The sequence below is a fragment of the Mesoplodon bidens genome (genome assembly GCF_964165515.1).
Source record: "Mesoplodon bidens genome assembly, chromosome: 17".
In the NCBI taxonomy this organism is placed as follows: Eukaryota; Metazoa; Chordata; class Mammalia; order Artiodactyla; family Ziphiidae; genus Mesoplodon; species Mesoplodon bidens.
Genome location: NC_138174.1, coordinates 76,960,932 through 76,983,060, shown reverse-complemented (window position 1 = coordinate 76,983,060; position 22,129 = coordinate 76,960,932). Strand labels below are relative to the sequence as shown.

At 49.2% G+C, this 22,129-nt stretch overlaps 2 protein-coding genes across 2 annotated transcripts in view; one reads left to right on the top strand and one right to left on the bottom strand.

The window, feature by feature from the left end:
- CUL4A (cullin 4A) overlaps positions 1 to 494 on the bottom strand; it is a gene marked incomplete at its 5' end in the record, with an annotated part of 42,456 nt that extends 41,962 nt beyond the window's left edge. The window contains one exon of the mRNA XM_081214920.1: positions 341 to 494. Coding sequence (XP_081071046.1) covers positions 341 to 494 — 154 coding nt within the window. The remainder of the gene's footprint in view (positions 1 to 340) is intronic.
- On the top strand, positions 489 to 22,079 carry PCID2 (PCI domain containing 2). The gene is made up of 14 exons (XM_081214921.1): positions 489 to 1,053; positions 6,665 to 6,754; positions 8,500 to 8,573; positions 9,628 to 9,695; positions 10,732 to 10,771; positions 11,667 to 11,721; positions 14,151 to 14,254; positions 14,774 to 14,849; positions 15,355 to 15,496; positions 17,299 to 17,399; positions 20,382 to 20,455; positions 20,606 to 20,731; positions 21,452 to 21,575; positions 21,846 to 22,079. The coding sequence occupies exons 1-14, from the start codon at positions 493 to 495 to the stop codon at positions 21,933 to 21,935; spliced, it is 1,725 nt and encodes a 574-aa protein (XP_081071047.1). The 5' UTR covers positions 489 to 492; the 3' UTR covers positions 21,936 to 22,079.
- Positions 22,080 to 22,129: the final 50 nt, after the last annotated feature.

Below are 22,129 nucleotides of genomic sequence, written 5' to 3'. Positions count from 1 at the left end.
ACTGAAACTACTCCAAGCTGGGAGGAAGGTGAAGAATAAGCTTGTAACTGGCGTGTCTGCATCGAAGACGCCTGCTTTGAGACAGTGACAGCGACAGAGCTGGTGAGAAGTGGAGCAAGTAATTAAATTACATCACGAAGAGCTTCAGTCCTGCTACTCGGTCCGGCTCGGCCGCGCGAACCAGGACACCTGAGTTACCTGGCGTCACTCAATGCCGTTGGACCAACTGTACGGACCAAGGGGAAGCCGCCGCCGGCCCGCGCCGCCCCGCCGACTTCGCAGCCCGAGTGGCCGAGGGGAGGGACCCCCCCCCGCCCCGCCCCGCCCGCCCCGCACCCACCTCGGAAATTCTTGATTACGAGCTTCTTGGAGCCGCCGGCGGCCCCAGGCTTGGAGGTGACGGCGGCCGCGGCGAGAGACGCGGGCTTGGTGAGGCCGTTGGTGTGTCCGACAAGCGCCGAGAAGCTGCCCTTCCGAGGGGTCTCGTCGGCCATGGCCGCGGCCGCAGCGCCCCGCCCGCCGCCCGCCCGGCCTCCGCCTCGGCCTTGGCCTCGGCCTCGGTCTCCGCCGCCCGGCCTCGCCCTCCCTCCGCTGCGCTCCCTCAGCCCCGCCTGTCCCGGCCCAATCGCCGCCCAACCCGGCCCGACCAGACCCGGTGCCGCAGGCCTCGGGAGCGCGCCAGACCCCGACCCGACCCAGCCCCGAGCTCGCGGGCGCCGCAATCCGCGTCCGCCGCGGTCCGTGTGGAACCCGCAACAGTCGAGGGCCCGGCGGGGCGCCGAGGAGGCGGCCTCGTGTGGGGGGCAGGGAGTCGCAGCGCAGCCCCCGACCTTCCTCAGCCCGGGCGCGCCGCCATGCCGGCCCGGGGCTCGCACTCCCGCGCACACGCTGCCTCCGGAACCAACGTGCGCGGAAGGCGGGGCCGGCGGCGCGGGGCCGGGACCGGACCGCGGCCCGGAAGTGACGCAACGGCGGCGACGGGGCGCGCAGCTCCGCGGGGCGGCGGCGGGAGCGGCCATGGCGCACATCACCATCAATCAGTACCTGCAGCAGGTAACTTTCCTCGGCCAGCGGGCCGCCTGCCAGCTGTCCTCCCGCTGTCTTGGCCTGCGGGCCGGAGCGGGAGCCCGGGCGAGTCTGTCCACCGGCTGCGCTGGAGCCCCTGGCCGCGATCTCAGTTTAGGGGCGTGTGGGGAGGGGGGACAAAGTGGTGGAAGTAACGGGGGGACAGAGCAGGTGGTCCGGCTGCGAGCCAGTCTGTGTTAGCGATCCGCTGCTTACATCCTTTGGGAAGTGTGTCTCTCAGGGTTTTGTCCATACAGCCTGTGAACGCAGCAGCACAGTGCAAACATAGGTATTTATGGATTCAAAGCTTGCAGTCTTTCCTCTGAGCTGTGCTAATTCGCAGAACTAGAACTGTGGTAATAGGGATAAGGAAAAGGGGGAGTGGGCTTTTTAGAATATCTGAAGGAGACTTTACCAGGGCTTGGTAAATACGGGTGTGCGGTTGGGGAACGGGGAGGAGTCAAGAATGATTCCTAGGTTTCTAGCTGGGCAACAGATGAGCAGGACAGATTCGGAGGGAAAAACAAACGTAGTCTTGGACGTGTCGAGTTGGAGGTGTCTGTTGACAACCAGGCCAAGATATCTAGTTGGCAGTTGAATATAGTCTAACAAGATTGGAACCATTAGTTGTTTGGCTAGTTGAGAAAGTTGGTTAAAACGGGAATGAGGAAAAAACAGATACATGCTTTAATCTTAACTTAAAGCTTACAAATATACATTCGTTTGCAGTCTTCTGAATGAGGCCTAAGGCCTTTTCTTTAAGGATAAGTCCACCTTGGCCTTATCTTTGCAGAGTTAACATCTTTCAATATCAGTTTTTATTTAAAGTTGAACAAGTACGTAGACATTTGAGAACCAATGTGAATATAGAGTCTCTCCAGAATTTTACGCTTTTTTATAACTTTTATTTTATATCTTTTGTATATTTCTAAATCTCTTACAGTTTTCTTGCCCACACCTAATCCCAGGGTTTGGGGGGAGGGGCACTATGTGTGCCTTGAACAGTGTCTGAGCCATGCAGTGTGCAGTACAGTTTGTGGGCTGGATAGATGCAGGCAGGTGGAGGGGCGTGAGGCCGAGTGATGTACCAATGCTCGGACCTCCATGTTCTAGTGAGCAGTGAGTTAGAACTCGTGCTGGTCTGTCTGTCTCAGTTTCCTATGCCTCTGTTTCTCCAGACTACCACTCAGTCCTGTTCCCTGCCTTCCCAGAGGAGCACTCTGAGAATCTCCTTTAATTGTCTGTCTTCTCTGTTGCCCTCCACGAAACAGCGGGGTGGCTATGAGAACAGGCATGATGAGTGCTTGGTGAAGGCTTACCGAGAACCAGGCGCTGTGGTACACGGCAACTCATCATCGTCACTGTTTTCCTAGGAGCTTGGTCCATTGCAAGCCCCATTTTACGGAGGATGTTAAGTGACTTTCCAAGGTCACTGGGCTAGTAAGTGGCACATTGAGACTGGGAGTCCTGGCCCCAGAGTCCATGCTGTGACACCAAGCTCACTACCTCTGTTAGCCCAAGTTTCAGGCATTTACTGTCCGAGTCAGAACCTGCCTATTCCTTAGCTTCCGAAGTTTATTGTTGCTTGAATCTCAGTGACCCTGTCAGCTTGGACGTATTTCTCACCTTTGCAACATCCTCGGCCAGCAACCACCTGTGGACAAGTCGTGTGTCGTTCATTTCCCGTGGTCTCTGTGATAACTTCCACTAGCTGTTGGGTCTGGGATTTGATTTTACCCTCAGTAGCCTATGAGGTCTCTTGTTGGTTTCTTGGATGCTGGCAGAACACATGCGATTCCTGGGTCAGAGGCCAGGGACCTTCCTACTCTGTGTGGCAAGCGGCACAGCACCACATGCCGGAGTGGTTCCCTGGGCCCGAAGTCCCACAGGCGATGTGAGAGGCCCAGAACGGTGGCTGCACATGTACCTGAGAGAGACAGGACCTGGGGGGTCTACCTGCTCTGTAGCAGGCAGTAAGCAAGTCTGGTTTTTGTCTAGGGTTGGGACGGGGGAGACATTATCTCATTTCTCAAGGTAACTCGTCACATGAACAGCCCTGAGTAACAGCCCTAGTGAAAGAGCCAGTGGTCAGAGTCTTGTAGTGTGGGACCCCCAGCACGAGGGCCCAGGAGGGCTGTCTCTCAACAACCGGCCTGCGGCGACACCCCCTTTCTGCTCAGCACTCGAGTTTTAGCAGGCATTCCATTTAGTTTCTTTTTGAATTAATTTACCTTACACTTCCCCATATATTTTACTTTAAAGATTTGTTGTTCTCCTTAGAAAAAGATCAGTTTCCATGCTTCTTCCTGAGGTGGATCTCTCCATCACTTCTAGTATCTCTCTGAGGGCTGGTATTATTTTTTTTAGTGTCTTTTATTTCATGCTTTTGTCCATTACACAAACTCTTATTTCACACGGCAGGTTACTTTTTAAAAGCTGTGTCTACATTAACATTTTTTTCCTCCAACTTTTTTTCCTGAAAGATTTCAAACCTACAGAAGAGTTGAAAGAATAGAATGGAGAGGTGTTTACCCCTCACCCGGGCGTGTACCCACCGTGCTCACTCATCCTTCCCTCTGGGCCCATGTGCTTCTTCGTGGTGATCCCGTGGCCGTCACTTTCCTGAGCGTGCGCCTGAGACCCAGGCCGTCCACTGTGTAACTGCAGCGCCTTTGGTGCATCCGAGAAACTGAACATCAGCGTGAACATCAGTATTTTCCAGTGTAGAATCCATAGTTTAATCCACACTCCCCCACCCCCAGTCTTCTTTGGAACCTGTTTTTTGAAGCCCAGGGTCCAGTCAGATCACATGGCATTGGGGTGCTTTGCCCTTTAGTCTTCTAGAAGAGTCCTCTTGCCCTTTGGGGAAGGGGGCTTTTATGACATGCAACCTTCTTTACATGTCCAGGCCCACTGACTTGTAAATGCCTCACCAACTGCCTTTATTTGGCTGTTCCTGATGATTAGATGCGGGTTCAGTCAGATAGTGTGGATTTCCCGTGGCCTCTCCCAGCACTGGGGATGCTGACGGGACCACTTGGTTAAGGAGGCGTCTGCCCATCAGATCACTCCACTGTTGGGGTACCGTTTTGCATCGCGATTAACCTGCAGGCTGGTGGACGGACCCCGAAAACCACCGAGCGTCCTGTCCTCCACACCCTCTCACAACATGCAAGTCAGTTATTACGTCAGTGGTTGCCAAGTGGTGATTTCCTATCGTTCTTTCTACATTTACTAGCTAGTATCTCATCAGTTAAACAGTGCTTTCCTCTAGGCCCCTCTTTTTGAAAGTATCATTATAGATTACTTTTAATGCCTAGTTATAATCCAGTACCAATAGCGAGAATGTCATTATTCTTTTTGAAGCTCGAATTGTCCCAGATTTGACCACTGGGAGTCCATTCAAACTGGTTTCTGTGGCTTTTTTTTTTTTTTTTAACATCTTTATTGGAGTATAATTGCTTTACAGTTGTGGGTTAGTTTCTGCTGTATAACAAGGTGAATCCGTTACACATATGCACACGTCCCCCTTCTGTGGCTTTTTGACAGGTCTCTGTCCTTCTTTGAGCCTTGCCTTGCTTTCGGGCACAATAACATATACTCCAGGCTCACCTAGTTCTTTCCCTGTCCCAGTGCTGGATTTGCCCTTTCCCCAGGGAGCTCTGGTTCCTTTTAGCGGGGAATAGAATTTAGAAAACAAACCTGAGTGCTAGGTGTGCCTATTGCTACTGGGGAGCCATTACCTTTATGCCTTTTCAGTGGCTGGAGCTAGAAAACGTATTTTTAAGGAATTACGAGTTCACGAGTAGATGATCCCCCTGTGGACCAGCTCGGAACGTGGAGAATGCAAGGTGACCAGCAGCATCCCGGGAAGAGACTTTCCTCCTGGGAGCGTGCAGAGCTGGTGTGCTTCACTTGGTGAGGTCTGCAGTCCCCGGTCCAGGCCCACAGGTACTGCCCAACAGGCTGACCTGGGGTCCGACTGCAGGGTCCAGTGCGGGTGTTAAGTGAAAGGGCCAAAGGTTCTGGGGCGTGACACATTAACGGTGACCAGAGCGGGTGACTGGCCTGCCTGTGATTCTAGTGTCTGCTGAGCAGTGTGTCCGTTCTTTAAGACTTGCCCATAGTCTGTCGCCAGCCTTCTGTTTTCCGTCACACCCCTGGTGACGGGAACGTCGTGGGCTTTATCAGCTTCTCGGAGGCAGGGGCACTGATTTTATGTATTTTGTGATTACTCATTATAATACATCAGCAAGTAAGCCTGCACGAATATCTTGTTTCTTGTTGTAAGGTAAATCCCCAGAAGTGGGATTGCTGGCTCAAAATGTAAGTGCACAGGTAGTTTGTTGAGTAGTCAAGTGGCAAATTCTTTATTCTGTGAATTGCCTTAGGGACGGTGGTGAAACTTTCCCAGTCGATGCTGAGTGTGCAACAGACGAGGAGCTGGGTCCTGGAGGTGTCCAGGCAGCATGGGCCTCCGTGCCTCCTGGCCGTCGGGTCACCGGGTGGGAGGGTCGCGTGCCTCACCGTTTCCGCAGGCAGCTGCACCCCTTCGCCCTCCCACCAGCGGTGGCTGGCGTTCCAGTTGCTTTGTGTTCTCAGCAGCGCCCAGGGTGGTCGGCCTTTCAGTGTTAACCCTGCTGGTGGGCGGTGATGTGAGCACCTCTCGTGGGTGTGCATTCGTGTATCCTCTTATGTCGCCCCTGCATATACTTTCCATACCTAATTTTCTGTGGATAAATGATGCTATAGTATGTGCAGCTTTATGCTTGGCTTTGTCTTCACTTATATGGTTAGGATTTTTATGTCATTTTTTGATAAATATAAGTTTAAAATATCATTTGGTTTTCTAATTACAAAATTTCTGGTGTAACGCAGCCCTCCAGTATAGAAATATATAAAATAAAAGTCTCCTCGGCCCCCCCGGCTCCCACTCCACTGGCCAGGGGTCAGCTGGTGCGGCCTGGGGCCCCGCATTTCTTCCTGTGCTTACACGTCATATCAATACTTAGTTTTTCTTTTTCTCCAAGATCAAGGTATACAGTTTTTCTGCAACTAATTTTTTTGGAATTAACAGTAAGTATGTTGTGGACACTTTTCCATGTTATTACAAGTAGATCTAGTTGATTCTGTTTCACAACACCCAGGCATCCTATTGTGTGACTGTGACATTTATTTGGTCATTGCCTTCCCATTTTTATTTGAAATTTAGGTTGAGTGGAAGTGCTTTGAATTTTGGACATATGTGATTTTCAAGCTCTTTTTTCTTCTTCATAAGCTGTATAAGTGGATTTTCAAATGTTTCTTAGTATGACTGAGTAAAATTGAATAATTCACCTTCATTAATAAGCAAATAATAAATCGCTGGCTTATTCTGCTTTTTCATTGTTTTTAATGGTAAGTCCCCTGTTTGCCTCCAGGAGATCTCATTTTCAAATGCAGTGATTATTTGCTGGCTAAGGAGAGTACTGATTGTTATACTTTGACTCCTTTCAAAGTAGAGAAAGTGAAGTTTAGGGGTGTGCGATGTGCTGTCTAGGTTCCATTAGGACAGAATGTTTTATTTTCCACTTAGCTCTTCTCTTTCCAAACGCTTCAGGTCTATGAAGCAATTGACACCAGAGACGGGTCATCCCTTGCAGAGCTGGTGTCTTTCAAGCACCCTCATGTTGCCAACCCACGGCTTCAGGTAGGTGGTGGGAACATGCACACAGGTGTCTGAGAGGGTTACAGGGTCACCACCTTCCTAAGAAAAGTTTAGACTTTGAGTAGGAAGGAAACTAATGTTGCCACTCTTGTTTGAAAATTGCCAAGTTCCTTCATGATTTATCTAATTCCAATTCATTTATTGAGCATTAATTGAGCACCGTGTCTCAGAGTCCGTCCTGAGATCTGTGCTCGTTTTCCTGCGTTTAATTTCCACGCGACTTTATGGGGTTCAGAGAAGTGCAGTAGTGGGGCCAGGTCATCCAAGGTCATCCAGCGGACAGGCAGTGGGGCTCGGGCTCTGCCCAGGCCTGGCTGTCCCTGGAGCCCAAAGCCATGTCTTGTTGCTGCCAGTGAGGTTTTGTTGGAGCACAGCCGCTTGTGTTGCGCGCTGGCTGCCGCAGAGGCACATGGGCCTTGCAGAGCCTGCAGCATTTCCTTGCTGGCCGTTTACGTGAGCATCTGCCAGCCCCTGCTCTAAAATATAAGCATTCTTGATTCAGATGATAAATGCTCTCCAAGCAATAGCTTCTGTGGAAGATATTGTTGATATTTTGTAACACCCGTTTCCTCGATGATAGCCGTTACAATGTTGGAGTGTCCTATCAGGGACCTAAATTTTTCTTTCGAAAGAAAGTGCCCTGGGCTTTCCTGGTGGCGCAGTGGTTAAGAGTCCGCCTGCCAATTCAGGGGACACGGGTTCGAGCCCTGGTCTGGGAAGATCCCACATGCCGCGGAGCAATGAAGCCCGTGCGCCACAACTGCTGAGCCCGCGTGCCACAACTACTGAAGCCCACATGCCTAGAGCCCGTGCTCTGCAGCAAGAGAAGCCACTGCAATGAGAAGCCCACGCACCGCAACTAGAGAAAGCCCACGCGCAGCAACGAAGACCCAACGCAGCCAGTGATAAATAAATAAATTAATTAATTAAATTAAATTTTAAAAAAATAAAAGAAAGTGCTCGGAGTCCTGATGGGACTCGGGTTCAGCGTGCTGGCAGGTTGTCCCTGGTACACGTCTGCTCACCCATTTGTGACCTGAGGCTGATTCCTTCCCTCCAGAACTCCACGTCCTTCCACGTGACAGCTGCCTTGCTGGGCCCGTTGTCTGCCTGGGTGTTTCGTCAGGGACTGTAGGGTGGTGATCTTTCCCATGCTGTCCTTCTCCTGCTCTCATTTATAGAGCTGTATCAGTGTGGATTCACTGAGTCCCTTTCTTTTAAATTCAGCGTGCTGCATAATCCACTGTGATGCCGTGTTATCCAGAATTTGGCCGCTGGGAGGCGAGGGCAAGGTCGAGGGAATGTCTGCCGTCTCCCGGGACCCCGAGTGGGCAGTCCTGTCAGCAGGAAGTGGGCAGGAGCGATTGCTGGCCCCCCGACCCCGCTTCCCCCAGGCACTGTCTCCAGCTCCTTCGACCTCACACGAGGCACATAGTAGCTGCTTAATAAATAGATTAAGAGGTACATGAACATGCCTAGAGTATTTCCTGGCCTGTGGTAGACAAAGCGAATTGTGTTCATCTCCTGCCCTGTACGTAGGTCGTGCTTGATAAATATGTGTGGAAGAAATGAATGTTTTTTTTTGAAGTGCTAAAGTGTGAAGAGTTACTGTCAGCTGTAAAGTGTAAATTCTTTTGAAACAAAGGTTTGTCTAAATCTCTTCCTACATGTTGCATTCTTTCTATCCCAGTTAATTTATTTTTACTATTTTTCTTATGATCATTTAGATGGCCTCTCCAGAAGAGAAGTGTCAACAAGTTTTGGAACCCCCTTATGACGAAATGTTTGCAGCTCATTTAAGGTAATCCATGAGTGAGGAAGAAAAACAAGCAAATCTGAAACTTGCTGAACTGACTAGGGGTTTTATTTAACATCATTTTATGCTTGAAGCAGTGAAAAATTTCCTTTGAAAAAGTAGAAAAGTGTGCTTGTAATTTCACTTTGGTAACGCCTATGAAAATCTTGTAAAGTTTAAAATACTTTAAAAAAATGAAATACTTTCCAATTTAAATAAATTTTTTATTCAGGGACCACGTATGGTTTTAAAAGTTAACATGAAATGGTAGTCATGGATGTGTGTGTGTCTTCTGTGTAATGCTCTGAAAAGCATTTGATGTTCATCCTACCGGCTGTGTAGTGGTCTTTTGTGCAGCAGGATGTGGCTCCCACTATCGACTTGCGTTTTTCATGGAAACGCCCGGTTTTTAACCTCTTGGCCTTACTGGGAAAGAAACTGGAGCAGATCAGAGCAGATGAAATTCTGCTTTTTATTCACATGTCATGTCTACTGTTCTCACCTCTAAAGCCTCGATTCAGGCAAGCTCTAGGTGTTAAAGTGTGTGGCATTTGGTTGTCCCCCTGCCTGCCCTCTTCTCCGGCGTCTTGAGCGGGCCGGGGTGTGGGGGCAGGGTGGGGCAGCCCTGCGGGGCCCCTGAGATCCCTGGAAAAGTTGGAGTGCCACTGTGTTTCTTGTAGCAGCTTCCTAGCTCTGTGCAGCATGCGATGAGGCGCCAGGTTTGGGGACGGACTGACTGATAGTGACACTGCCAGCCGGGCGTCTGGGTAGTGTCCTTGCCCACTGATGCCCAAGAAGGGCCATTTGCGTGTTGTTAGTGGAACCTCTGCAGCTGGGCTTCTCCTTCTGGGACTTGAAAGAACAGGCCCAGCATGTAGCGTGGGATTTCCTCTTGTACCCGGTGGTCTCTTGTGAGCCTCCTTGTAATCTGCTGGGTCAGTTGAGAGCAGGGCGTCTGTGCCGGGAGTGAGCGGTGCGGTCCGCGCGGTTCACGCTGGTTCTCAGCGAGTCCGCGCACCTTCTGCCCCTCCGTCCTCAGTGTCCACTGCTTCCTTTCCAGGTGCACATACGCGGTGGGGAACCACGACTTCATAGAGGCGTACAAGTGCCAGACCGTCATCGTCCAATATCTTTTGTCGTGTGCGTTACTGTTCAATGTCTAACAGATACAGCGGGTTACTTGGGGGCTAAGATCTTGAAACATCAGGCCAGTTTTAGTCACACCTTTAATTAGAAAGCAGGAGAAGCTCATTTAGCTCTTCCACTCAGGTACTTAAATTTAGCATGGCCTTCAGACTGGTGTCCAGTCACCTGTATGGTAGGGAAGAACATTGGTTATGATTAAGGATTTTATTTAATTCTATTGTGAAGAATAATATTTTGTTGCCTTTCCAACATTCAGTATAGTTACAGGGATGGGTTAGTCCCCTTGGAGAAATAGAAGAACTTCCAGATCCAGGCACAGATGGAAGAGTGGACGCAACACACAGCATCATTGAATTGTGGTGACTGAGGGCCTTAATCAAGCCAATTCTGATTTAAATCATTTAAGTGATATCTTATGGCTAAGGCCCTGGTCAGTGAGTATTCTAGTACTGTTTATATGTATCTCCAGACTTTAGTTGCTTTTGTTTTTGGCCAAGCCGCACAGCTTGTAGAACCCGGCAGTGAAGGTGCCGAGTCCTAACCACTGGACCGCCAGGGAATTCCCTTTAGTTGCTAATTTTTCAGCCATCTTACTTAATATACACAGAAGAGAATTGGTTACTGACCAGCTAAGTCTCCTTTGAATTCAAGAATTCTGTAATCAATGAAATAAACTTTATACTACAGATTCTAAAGCACGTTGTATATAAGTTGTGATCATCTGGGCTCAGAGAAACCAAATAAAATGTGTGAAATTGCCAGTTTTAAAAATCTTTTAACAGTCTTTTTCTTACTTTGGGGAAAGTGTGTATGAAATAAATGTATTTACTTGTACCTAATGATGCTCGGGTGTTGTGGGCTTATGTATTTTTTCCCTTCAAGAACCTGCTGCTATGATACATAATCTTTTAAGTGGTGAGCTATAGCCCTTACAATTTAGAACCCTTGTTATTCTTTAGTCTTTCAATTGAAGCATGACTTGAACTTTTTATGTCGGACCTTCCTTAATATACTACATCATTCCTACGGGCATTTCAGGCCCACAAAGAAGAAAACTGGTGAGTACAAACAGAAACAGCTGGAAATTAGCAAATGGCTTTTTTCTTTTTTAAAAGCAGAAGTTTTAATTGTGTCTTCTGTGTTGGTATTTAATATTGTGTGTTGACGTGATAATATCAACACAGATAATGGAGTTTTAATAGTCAGTGTAAACTTAAATGGCAGGTCAGCCAGATTATTTGCAGTGTTTTTCTGTAAATATGAAGTATTTCAGCCATTCCATGCCCCCAAATATTTATTAAATGTTATTTTTCCCTTTAATTGTCAATTTTGAAGTTACTTTTGGTTTTAAACTTGGATAAAAGATGTAGATCAATTACAGTTCATTTGGGATGATAGAATACATAATAACTGGGTTATTTTAAATTCCTTGGTAAACTATTTTATGATTTATTAAAAATCTTGGTAAATACTGAAATTTTGTTTATACTAAAATAACTGAAGGCTTGCAAATACCTTTTACTAAAAAAAAAAAAAAACCTTTTTAAGTGAAAATCTCTCTTACACATAAAATTAACACTGCCAGCTAGATTTTGAAAAGTTGTTTTGTGACATTGGTCTGTTACGTACCTTGGGCCCTGTTAGGAGGTCGTCGTGAACCACGTCTTGTTTTAATGGAGCTGTTGGCTGGTGGTAGGGGCTGAGGGGAAGGAGACTTCCTGTTCCAGCGTAGGGGGAGGGTGCTGCCAGGGCTGAGCCCCTCGACTTCCCGGGACTCTGTGCAGATGGGGAGGGGCTGCCACCTGCCCGGGAGGAGGGTGAGGGAAAGCACAGCAGCCCCTGGGCGTGGGCTGGTGACCCCCTTTCTGGATGGTAGCCCTGGCGTCCCCACCTCTAGGTAATGGAACCTCTGACCTCAGAGCTTCTTCAAATATGCTTGTTTTTACCCCGTAGGGCTCTGCCTGTCATGTATGCAGTGGCACTTGACCTTCGAATATTTGCCAATAATGTAAGTTCAGTTTCTGTCACTGTTGTTTTAAACCCAAACTCGTTATCTATCTGTTGCTTAATTTCATGTCATCTTGCCACAGATTTTGAGGAACACGTGGGGTTGGGTGGATCTGGTGTGGAGAGCAAGAGCACGGGGGGTGGCTTGGCTCACGCGTGAGGGACCGCGCTCTCGTCAGCTGTGGAGATGTGCCCCGTCCCGTCCCTAGTGTAGATTCAGGCAGTGCTGAGGGTTCTCTGGAACGAGGAGGACTTTATGAGTCGATTTCCCCTTGGGGTCAGCGTAAGCCATTTTGGAAGCAGCAGTTCTTAACTTTTTGGTCCTGACACCCCTTTACAGTTTTAAAAACTATTGATAACTTCTGGTTCTGGACAAGACCCAGTAGGCACGTGTTTCTCTCCCGCCTGCTGGGAGTTTTGAGGCCAGCATGGCTCTGCGAGGTGGAGAGAAGACGGGGCAGCGAGTTCCCTGCGTTTGCTTCCTTCTCGTCTCCTGGGCGCCCGGGGACGCTGACAGGCAGAGACGCGGCTCCTTCCCCTCCACCCCACCTCTGGGGCGGGGAGCATCCCAGCTGCCTCCGCCCTGGCCTGCAGGCCCAGCCCTGTCAGCAGTGGGTGGCTGGTGTGAGCGCAGGCCTGGCTGAAACAAGAAGAGCCACAGTCTTAGGACACCCCGGGCATCCGGGATATAATCGAGAGTCCCTTGTCATACCAGGAAGCGGGACTCTCGGCCTTTGAGATTCTGAATGGGGGAGATAGTCAGCAAGCACCCGACACTGAGGATGGGATGGGGATTCCACCCCCGCCTCCATAAAACCCTGGGAGCAGGTGCGAACACGCTTGAAGCAGGTGGAGACATCTCAGCAAAGAAATGCAAGACATAAAGCAGCACCAAATGGAAATTTTAGAACTGAAAAATATAATAACTTAGATAGAAATTATTGAGGACCCCCAGAAGCTTCTGTTCATATGGGTACTTACTGTATTAGAAATTTTAACTGGGAAAATTTTTAACATTGTTCACCTGAAGTAATAAACCTTTTATGTGGTAACATAATTGACTTTCTAAATTTAAAAAAAACTATTTTCAAAGTGAACAAAATGTACTAAAAAGTGGCATTTTTATCCGTTTTGATCTCTTTAATGTATGGCTCAACGGAAGCCGCTCGGATTCTTATGTCTGCTTCTGAATTCACTCTTTGCAGTACCTTGTTTTGGTTGAATATATGAAGAAGTGTGGCCTCACGTAGATGTACATGGAAGTGGGAGGACTGTTCTAGTAGCCTTTTCAGGTGATCGTAGATGCCCTTCTCTGAGCTACACCTTTTAAAACTACAAGAGTAGTTTTTAAGGTTCATTACAATGTGGCCTCTGAAGCTTAGCAGTGACCGTTTCCTGTTACATCCAAACCCACTGGTGTGTCCTGCACAGTGAATGGATCTTTTACCCCTGTAGGATTTTGTAACGTTGTACATTGATCATTTGGAGAGTTCTGGTTCACTGAGTTACCCAGACGTTCCAAATGTGGACATATTTCATTACGTGAAAAAACAAAAACCAGGAAAACTCTCCATTTGTTAATATCTCCAGTGACATCATCAGAGAAGCCGTGAAGCAGTGGAAAGCCGCCAGGCTCTTGGTGGTCAGTACAAGTTTTCCAAAGTTCTAAGTTTTTTTTGAAAGTGCAAATGTCATCGGCAGCAGATAGCAGTCAGTGTTTGCCGGGGAGTGACAGGCTTGCTTCCTTCACTTTCCAGAGCCCCGCGCTGGCCAGTGGCCCATGCTGGCTGGCCAGGCTCTGAGGTTGTTTGTTCCACGGTCCAGTTTGCGGCCTCGACAGTGGCCCCAGTGCTTTTCCTTAAAAACAGACGTGCTGTAGGCGGACTTCCCGCTTCATCGCAAAGAACACTAAAAATACATGTATTCAAGGACTAAGATGCATATTTAGTGCATCCTCACTGACCCTCTAAAGTGAAGTTAGCTGTATTGGTTGGTTGATGGGAGGACACAGGTGCGCGAGGTTCAGGACACAGTGGCTGCGAGTTCGGTTGGGGCCTCCGGGCAGGCGCCAGTCCTGTCCCTTGCCGTCCTCTGCACCGTCCATGCAAACGTCACGCGCGTGGGAGATGGGGCTTCGCGGCCAAGTAAGAAAAGGCTAGTTAGCAGCGCGTGGCACAGGTCGCGCCGGCTCAAGGAGTCCGTGACCGACTTACTGGCTTGAATTGGTTGAAGAGCGATTTGATTTGTGGAAGAGCTGGAACACGCTGTAGACACCTCTGTTTTGGGAAACATAGCACAGGCTAGATGGTCTCGCCAGAACCTTTGGGGTGACCCTCAGCTGTACGTTTTTGCTTCTAGCTGTGCCGTGATCTTCTGTTTAATCGAGGTGTCTAGAAGAGATGAAAAGTAAAGGTTTTTATCTTCTATCAGGCAGATCAGCAGCTGGTAAAGAAAGGAAAGAGCAAAGTTGGGGACATGCTGGAGAAGGCGGCCGAGCTGCTGATGAGCTGCTTCCGCGTCTGCGCCAGCGACACGTGAGCGCCCTGCCGCCCTGCCCGCCCTGCTTGGCGCTGGCCTTAACCCCACGATTGCTGTTAGTTTTTGCTTCCAATAGTCCACTGTCTCATAGGAAATAAGAGAAAAGAACCACCTCTCATGCTTCTGCACACATTTAGCACTTCTGGGCCCACGTGGCCTGCGCTCTGCGTCTCACGCTTTCCGAGGTTCCTCTGTGTCGCTGTGTGTTTCAGTGGCTGTGACGATAAGAGAAGGTACTTCTTCCTTTTTCCCAAGCGCTTTATCGCAGTCAGCTTTTACACAGCATCACTGCAAACTGAGCGGTTTTCGTCTGCTGTGGCGAGGCGCTGTATCCCCCGAGTACCCACGGTGTTAGAGAAGACGTCTTCTTTCGTAGCGTTGTAGTCTTCCGTGCACATGACTCGAGCCGTGGGGCTCTCTCTTAAGACGCTAATTTGTTGCGGAAGCTGATTTTGCAGTTGACATGTGACGTCTTTACTTCCCGGGCAGCTTTAACATAACCGTTCTCCCCGTAGCCGTGCGGGCATCGAGGACTCCAAGAAGTGGGGCATGCTGTTTCTGGTGAATCAGTTATTCAAGATCTATTTTAAGGTAAATGCTCTCAGAGCGCTGTGTCTCTTTGTTGGGTCTGCTTTCCGCCTGTCTTCCCAGACAGCCCTTCTATTCACTGTCAGCCGGCCTCCCGGACAAGCGGTCCCCCCCACCCCTGGCTGCACACATAATCCTGGGAGCTGGCGTGCGCCCAGGGGCTGCCCGGTGCGAGGGCTGCTGTCAGGCGTCACGCCCGTGGTCCTCTTTGGCTTCCGCCCGGCGAGGTGCGCGCTCGGCTCCAGGGGAAGCGAGGTGCCATCGCCTCACACCGGTGTCGGTGCCGGGACGGCCGGGCGAGGGGCGCCGGGGCCCGGCCCCTGTGCGGGTGGGCCCTCCGCGGTGGGCGTGGTCAGGCTGAGCAGCTGTGGTGCGGTGTTAGCGTCAAGCCTTCGGTTTTGATGACACGAATCCCACCGCCAGGAGGCGTGTACTTCGTAACCAGCAGTTTGTTTGTTCTGCCTATTTATTTAAAATACTGTTCAGGGTAGATTGTTACTCGTTATAGATCAACAAGCTCCATCTGTGTAAACCGCTCATCCGAGCCATCGACAGCTCAAACCTGAAGGACGACTACAGCACTGCACAGAGGGTGACGTACAGGTACTACGTGGGCCGGAAGGCCATGTTCGACAGCGACTTTAAGCAAGGTGTGTCACTGCTTCTGAGCAGCTGGGGCTGGGCGCAGGGGACATGGTCACTGCCTCCTGTTACTGCTGAAGGTGAACCGTGGGTGTTGGCTGCATCCAAGCTCTGTTTATTTTTGACACTAAGTTGGTTCCACAAGGGAAAGCCCCACGTGAGGTTCCTCGCTCCGCGCCAGGTCTCTGAGACGGGCGCCAGCATGTCCTTTTCTGGGCACCGGTGTTCCGGCACAGGCTACAGTCGGTGTTTCCCCATGGCCTCTGCTGGTCCCGTTGGCCCAGGACGTGGAGATGGGGCAGCGCGTAGCCCAGCTCCAGCCGCGGTGGACGAGCCTTTGCGCTGGTGCCATCTTCAGTGCTTGTGGCCGTGCGTGACGGATCAGTGCCACGTCAGAGCTGCACTTTCATGAAATCACGTTATGTGGCTTGTGTCATTAGCTTTCTCGAGTGGGAAGCCACGTTTTTTCTTTCCGAACTTTTGGAGTAGCTGGCGTGTGGTGGTCCTTTATGATTCTTCTCTCGTCCTCAGACCAGACTTTCTAAACTCACTTCTCTGACAGTTATTTGCACGCGAAGCCATGTGACTCCAGGCAACACACCAGACGTAAGGAGCACCTCGTCTCCGTGTGTCAGCGGCCATGATGCTCCGCTAACAGAAGTAGCAGCTCTCTCATAATAAATGCTCTGTTTCTTTACTCTGTAGGGCTGTGTAGACCAACTTTTCATTTTCTTTCACAAAATTTTTAATACATCTACAGCTTTCGAAAGAGGGCTCTTCTTGGTTAGTTCCATCTTTTTTTTTTTTTTTTTTTCGGTACGCGGGCCTCTCACTGTTGTGGCCTCTCCCGTGGCGGAGCACAGGCTCCGGACGCGCAGGCTCAGTGGCCATGGCTCACGGGCCCAGCCGCTCCGCGGCATGTGGGATCTTCCCGGACCGGGGCATGAACCCGCGTCCCCTGCATCGGCAGGCGGACTCTCAACCACTGCGCCACCAGGGAAGCCCCCCCATCTTTTTTTTTCCCCTTTAAATATCAAGCATAAGAAGAGAAGCTTTTACTTTTTACTTTTAAGAAATAAATTTATTTATTTATTTATTTTTTGGCCGCGTTGGGTCTTAGTTGCTGTGCGCGAGCTTTCCCTAGCTGCAGTGAGCGGGGGCTACTCTTCCCTGTGGTGCGTGGGCTTCTTATTGTGGTGGCTTCTCTTGTTGCGGAGCACGGGCTCTAGAGTGCAGGCTCAGTAGTTGTGGCTCGCGGGCTCAGTAGTTGTGGCACACGGGCTGAGTTGCTCCGCGGCATGTGATATCTTGCTGGACCAGGGCTTGAACCCCTGTCCCCTGCGTTGGCAGGCATATTCTTAACCACCACACCACGGGGGAAGTCCAAGAAGAGAAGCTTTTAAATTACAGTTTACCCCTGAACGAGGGGGTTAAGCCCCGTGTGACTCACAGTCAGCCCTGTGCCCACGGTTCCTCCACGGCCATGTATCAGCCAGCCACAGACCACGCGGTAACGTAGTGTTTACCGTTGCAAGTACCCGTGTACAGGTGGACCCACACAGCTCAGACTACCTTGTTCAGGGGTCACCTGTACTCTCAGCTGAAGTCTCTGAAGGTATTGCTGTGCTTTTCCTCTGAATATGCACTGAGTGGTATTTTTGAATACCTAACACAGCAGAAAATAATTTGTTGATATTGACGGTAGATATTTGCAGTTCCTGAAACCTTTTGGGCCTTCATGTAGGGGTGAGTGGTAGCATTAGGTGCAGGGTGGGGACCGTGGTGACCATGTCTCTGGCTGGCTCTGCAGCTGAGGAGTACCTGTCCTTTGCTTTTGAGCACTGCCACCGTTTGAGCCAGAAGAACAAAAGGATGGTCCTCATTTATCTGCTTCCTGTGAAGATGCTCCTGGTAAGTGATCTCACCAGCTCTCACGGGTCCTGTTGTCTACAAGAAGTGGGCAGATGTTTTACAGCGCAGCCAGTGGTGTGTGATGGGTCACAGTCTGAGCTGCACATGAGCACACCCCAAAAATTGAGGAGGAATGAGCCTTGGGTGTGACCCGAGCTACTGTTTCCGTGACTGGCACTTCCAGATCCTTCTGGAAAGGCTTGCCTGTGTTTCCTTTCCCTTGAAGTTCCCTAACTCAAAAGTTTAACATATATAAGACAAGTAAAATAAGTGCATATTATTTTTGTTGCCCCTAAAATATCTAAATTTATAGAAATGGATTAACCAAGAAAGAAAAAGGTCATTCCAGCCTGTCTGTAGGTATCTTACTTGGTCACTGAAAATTATTTTTGGTATTTGTAAAGAAATGACAAATAGCTAGCAAGTTATTTGACTAAAAGATCCTCAGAGTAATAGATAGAGCTTCCTTTCCTCCCATTTAAAATTTTTTTAAAATTATCAAAACAACACACACATACTTACCTAGTTCAAGGCGACTTGTAGTGGGAAAGACAGTGTCACACCTCCCTCCCCACTGCTAACCCGACTTCACGGGAACAACCAGTTTTAGATTTTTCAGCTGGTTCTTCTAGAAGCTGTTTCTGAGTTCCTAAATTGTAGCCTAGTATTGCTTCAGGTGTCACCCGCCTCCTATGATACAGTAATGAGAAGGTCGAGATCAAGGTCAGATGTCACGGATGACAAAACCGTGTTTCGGCTAGGTTTTCTGATTTCCACACCAGCGTTGGTGGTGTTTTCTTTCTAGTAGACTAGGATCCTTTCCTCCTATGATACAGTAATGAGAAGGTCGAGATCAAGGTCAGATGTCACGGATGACAAAACCGTGTTTCGGCTATAGGTTTTCTGATTTCCACACCAGCGTTGGTGTTTGTTTTTCTTTCTAGTAGACTAGGATGCTTTCCTCCTATGATACAGTAATGAGAAGGTCGAGATCAAGGTCAGATGTCACGGATGACAAAAACGTGTTTCGGCTATAGGTTTTCTGATTTCCACACCAGCGTTGGTGTTTTCTTTCTAGTAGACTAGGATGCTTTCCTCCTATGATACAGTAATGAGAAGGTCGAGATCAAGGTCAGATGTCACAGATGACAAAACCGTGTTTCGGCTATAGGTTTTCTGATTTCCACACCAGCGTTGGTGTTTTCTTTCTAGTAGACTAGGATGCTTTCCTCCTATGATACAGTAATGAGAAGGTCGAGATCAAGGTCAGATGTCACGGATGACAAAACCGTGTTTCGGCTATAGGTTTTCTGATTTCCACACCAGCGTTGGTGTTTTCTTTCTAGTAGACTAGGATGCTTTCCTCCTATGATACAGTAATGAGAAGGTCGAGATCAAGGTCAGATGTCACGGATGACAAAACCGTGTTTCGGCTATAGGTTTTCTGATTTCCACACCAGCGTTGGTGTTTTCTTTCTAGTAGACTAGGATGCTTTCCTCCTATGATACAGTAATGAGAAGGTCGAGATCAAGGTCAGATGTCACGGATGACAAAACCGTGTTTCGGCTATAGGTTTTCTGATTTCCACACCAGCGTTGGTGTTTTCTTTCTAGTAGACTAGGATCCTTTCCTCCTATGATACAGTAATGAGAAGGTCGAGATCAAGGTCAGATGTCACGGATGACAAAACCGTGTTTCGGCTATAGGTTTTCTGATTTCCACACCAGCGTTGGTGTTTTTTTTCTAGTAGACTAGGATGCTTTCCTCCTATGATACAGTAATGAGAAGGTCGAGATCAAGGTCAGATGTCACGGATGACAAAACCGTGTTTCGGCTATAGGTTTTCTGATTTCCACACCAGCGTTGGTGTTTTCTTTCTAGTAGACTAGGATCCTTTCCTCCTATGATACAGTAATGAGAAGGTCGAGATCAAGGTCAGATGTCACGGATGACAAAACCGTGTTTCGGCTATAGGTTTTCTGATTTCCACACCAGCGTTGGTGTTTTCTTTCTAGTAGACTAGGATGCTTTCCTCCTATGATACAATAATGAGAAGGTCGAGATCAAGGTCAGATGTCACGGATGACAAAACCGTGTTTCGGCTATAGGTTTTCTGATTTCCACACCAGCGTTGGTGTTTTCTTTCTAGTAGACTAGGATGCTTTCCTCCTATGATACAGTAATGAGAAGGTCGAGATCAAGGTCAGATGTCACGGATGACAAAACCGTGTTTCGGCTATAGGTTTTCTGATTTCCACACCAGCGTTGGTGTTTTCTTTCTACTAGACTAGGATGCTTTCCTCCTATGATACAGTAATGAGAAGGTCGAGATCAAGGTCAGATGTCACGGATGACAAAACCGTGTTTCGGCTATAGGTTTTCTGATTTCCACACCAGCGTTGGTGTTTTCTTTCTAGTAGACTAGGATGCTTTCCTCCTATGATACAGTAATGAGAAGGTCGAGATCAAGGTCAGATGTCACGGATGACAAAACCGTGTTTCGGCTATAGGTTTTCTGATTTCCACACCAGCGTTGGTGTTTGTTTTCTTTCTAGTAGACTAGGATGCTTTCCTCCTATGATACAGTAATGAGAAGGTCGAGATCAAGGTCAGATGTCACGGATGACAAAACCGTGTTTCGGCTATAGGTTTTCTGATTTCCACACCAGCGTTGGTGTTTGTTTTCTTTCTAGTAGACTAGGATGCTTTCCTCCTATGATACAGTAATGAGAAGGTCGAGATCAAGGTCAGATGTCACGGATGACAAAACCGTGTTTCGGCTATAGGTTTTCTGATTTCCACACCAGCGTTGGTGTTTGTTTTTCTTTCTAGTAGACTAGGATGCTTTCAGTTCTTGTTCAGCGACTGAGGAAGAAAGCCTAAGAAATGCAGGTTGCAAGTTTTATTTCCTTGATAAGAGTTTTATCAAAGACAATTTGGTTAAAAGTGAAAGGGTTCTTATTCTGGAAATTTACTCTTAGGGTCATATGCCAACCATTGAGCTCCTGAGAAAGTACCATCTCATGCAGTTTGCGGAGGTGACCAGAGCTGTGAGGTAGAGTATTCTCCCTTTTCTGCTTGAGACCTCTTAGAAGATAAAATTGGCACAGACGTCCTCGTGTTGTGAGAGAACTAATGGTGTTTCGATGTGCTCTCGTCCTGGACGTCGTTCTGACTGTGTCTGTGCGTCTGTCCCGCCGCGCAGCGAAGGCAACCTCCTCCTCCTGAACGAGGCTCTGGCCAAGCACGAGGCCTTCTTCATCCGGTGCGGCATCTTCCTCATCCTTGAGAAGCTGAAGATTATCACCTACAGGAATCTTTTTAAGAAAGTGTAAGCAGAGGCCTTTCTTTTTCATTCTGTGGGATAAAATCCACCTTCCGCAGCCCACGCACTGCCCTGGGCCCCGGCGCTATGGCTGCACAGGTGAGGGAGCGGAGGTCTGCCCACCCTTGCGGGAGGAATAACTCGGGTTGCGGTGAAGACCTTGTAACAGACGTTTTAGCGCCAGCCCTGAGAACCAAGCGTTTCCCACTTTGCCAGAGAGTGTGGGACCCATTGCCCGTGTCCTCTATTGGTGACCCACTGACCCTCCCCACCACCCCTGTCCGTCAGGAGGTTGTTCTTTTCTTCCGTGTCACTCTGGAAGTTGACTCTTGTCTGAGGCCTGGTCCCAGCAGGATCTCAGTTAAACATCAGTCAAAGACAGACTTTTTCTGGCTGCGAGGAATATATCAAAATTAGCAAGGACCACAGTTCATCACACCTGAGACACTGTCCATCGTAAGGTGCTTCTCGATTTTTAGGATGTTAAAATGTGAGAACACGTGCATCTGAGATTCAAGCAAACATTCAGTAAACGTAAAGTGTATTTGTACTAGTGGCTTTTTAAAATTGGAAAGTCAGAATTAAAAGCTCTTATTTTTCAAGTGTACCTGGCGGGTGGGAGATGCTTTGTTCCTCTTGAACAGAGGTTTCTCGGCAGACGTTTCTCCTGCTGACTCCGTCCTCACATCCCGTCCCTGATGAGCGTCAGCTCTGTCCCGCTTCCAGGTACCTGTTACTCAAGACACACCAGCTGTCTCTGGATGCGTTCCTGGTTGCCTTGAAGTTCATGCAGGTAGAGGACGTGGACATCGCCGAGGTCCAGTGCATCCTGGCCAACCTGATCTACATGGTGTGTGGCCGCGCCTCCCCTGGGCCCCGTCTTCCCCGGGAGCTCTGACGCCTGCCTTGTTCCCAGAGGGCTCTGTGCGGGCGGGGTGGATGCACACGGCACATATTTCTCTGTTCTCCCCTGTGTGTGTTCATTCGTTGTCCTCCCAGGGAGCTAACTGCACGGTGACTGGGGGGGGATACTTGTGCCACAGCGCCAGGTCCTTCACCCCCGCAGGCTTGACGAGACCCAGGCCCGGAAACATACGCCGCCTCTGCTCTTCTCCCACAGGGTCACATTAAAGGCTACATCTCGCACCAGCACCAGAAGCTGGTGGTCAGCAAGCAGAACCCGTTCCCCCCGCTGTCCACGGTGTGCTGACCCCGCCCCCGGCCCCGAGGACAGGGAGCGGGGCGATCCTGGTTCTCATCCTGCCGAGAACTCGTTCTCTGCAGCTGGAGTCTCTCGGGTCTTTTCCTGGAGATGCTGCGACTTCAGTGTCTCTGACATCACGGCTGATGAATATGCACCTCACAAAGGCCTGGAATCCCTTTCTCAGAAAGCGCAGCCGTCTC

Bases quoted from the DNA above. Each gene is read 5' to 3' on its own strand.
- PCID2 (XM_081214921.1), top strand. From the start codon at position 493: ATGGCCGCGGCCGCAGCGCCCCGCCCGCCGCCCGCCCGGCCTCCGCCT. The intron at 11,722-14,150 runs GTAAGTTCAGTT...ATCTTCTATCAG, and splicing joins TTCGAATATTTGCCAATAAT to GCAGATCAGCAGCTGGTAAA. The intron at 14,255-14,773 runs GTGAGCGCCCTG...TTCTCCCCGTAG, and splicing joins CGCGTCTGCGCCAGCGACAC to CCGTGCGGGCATCGAGGACT.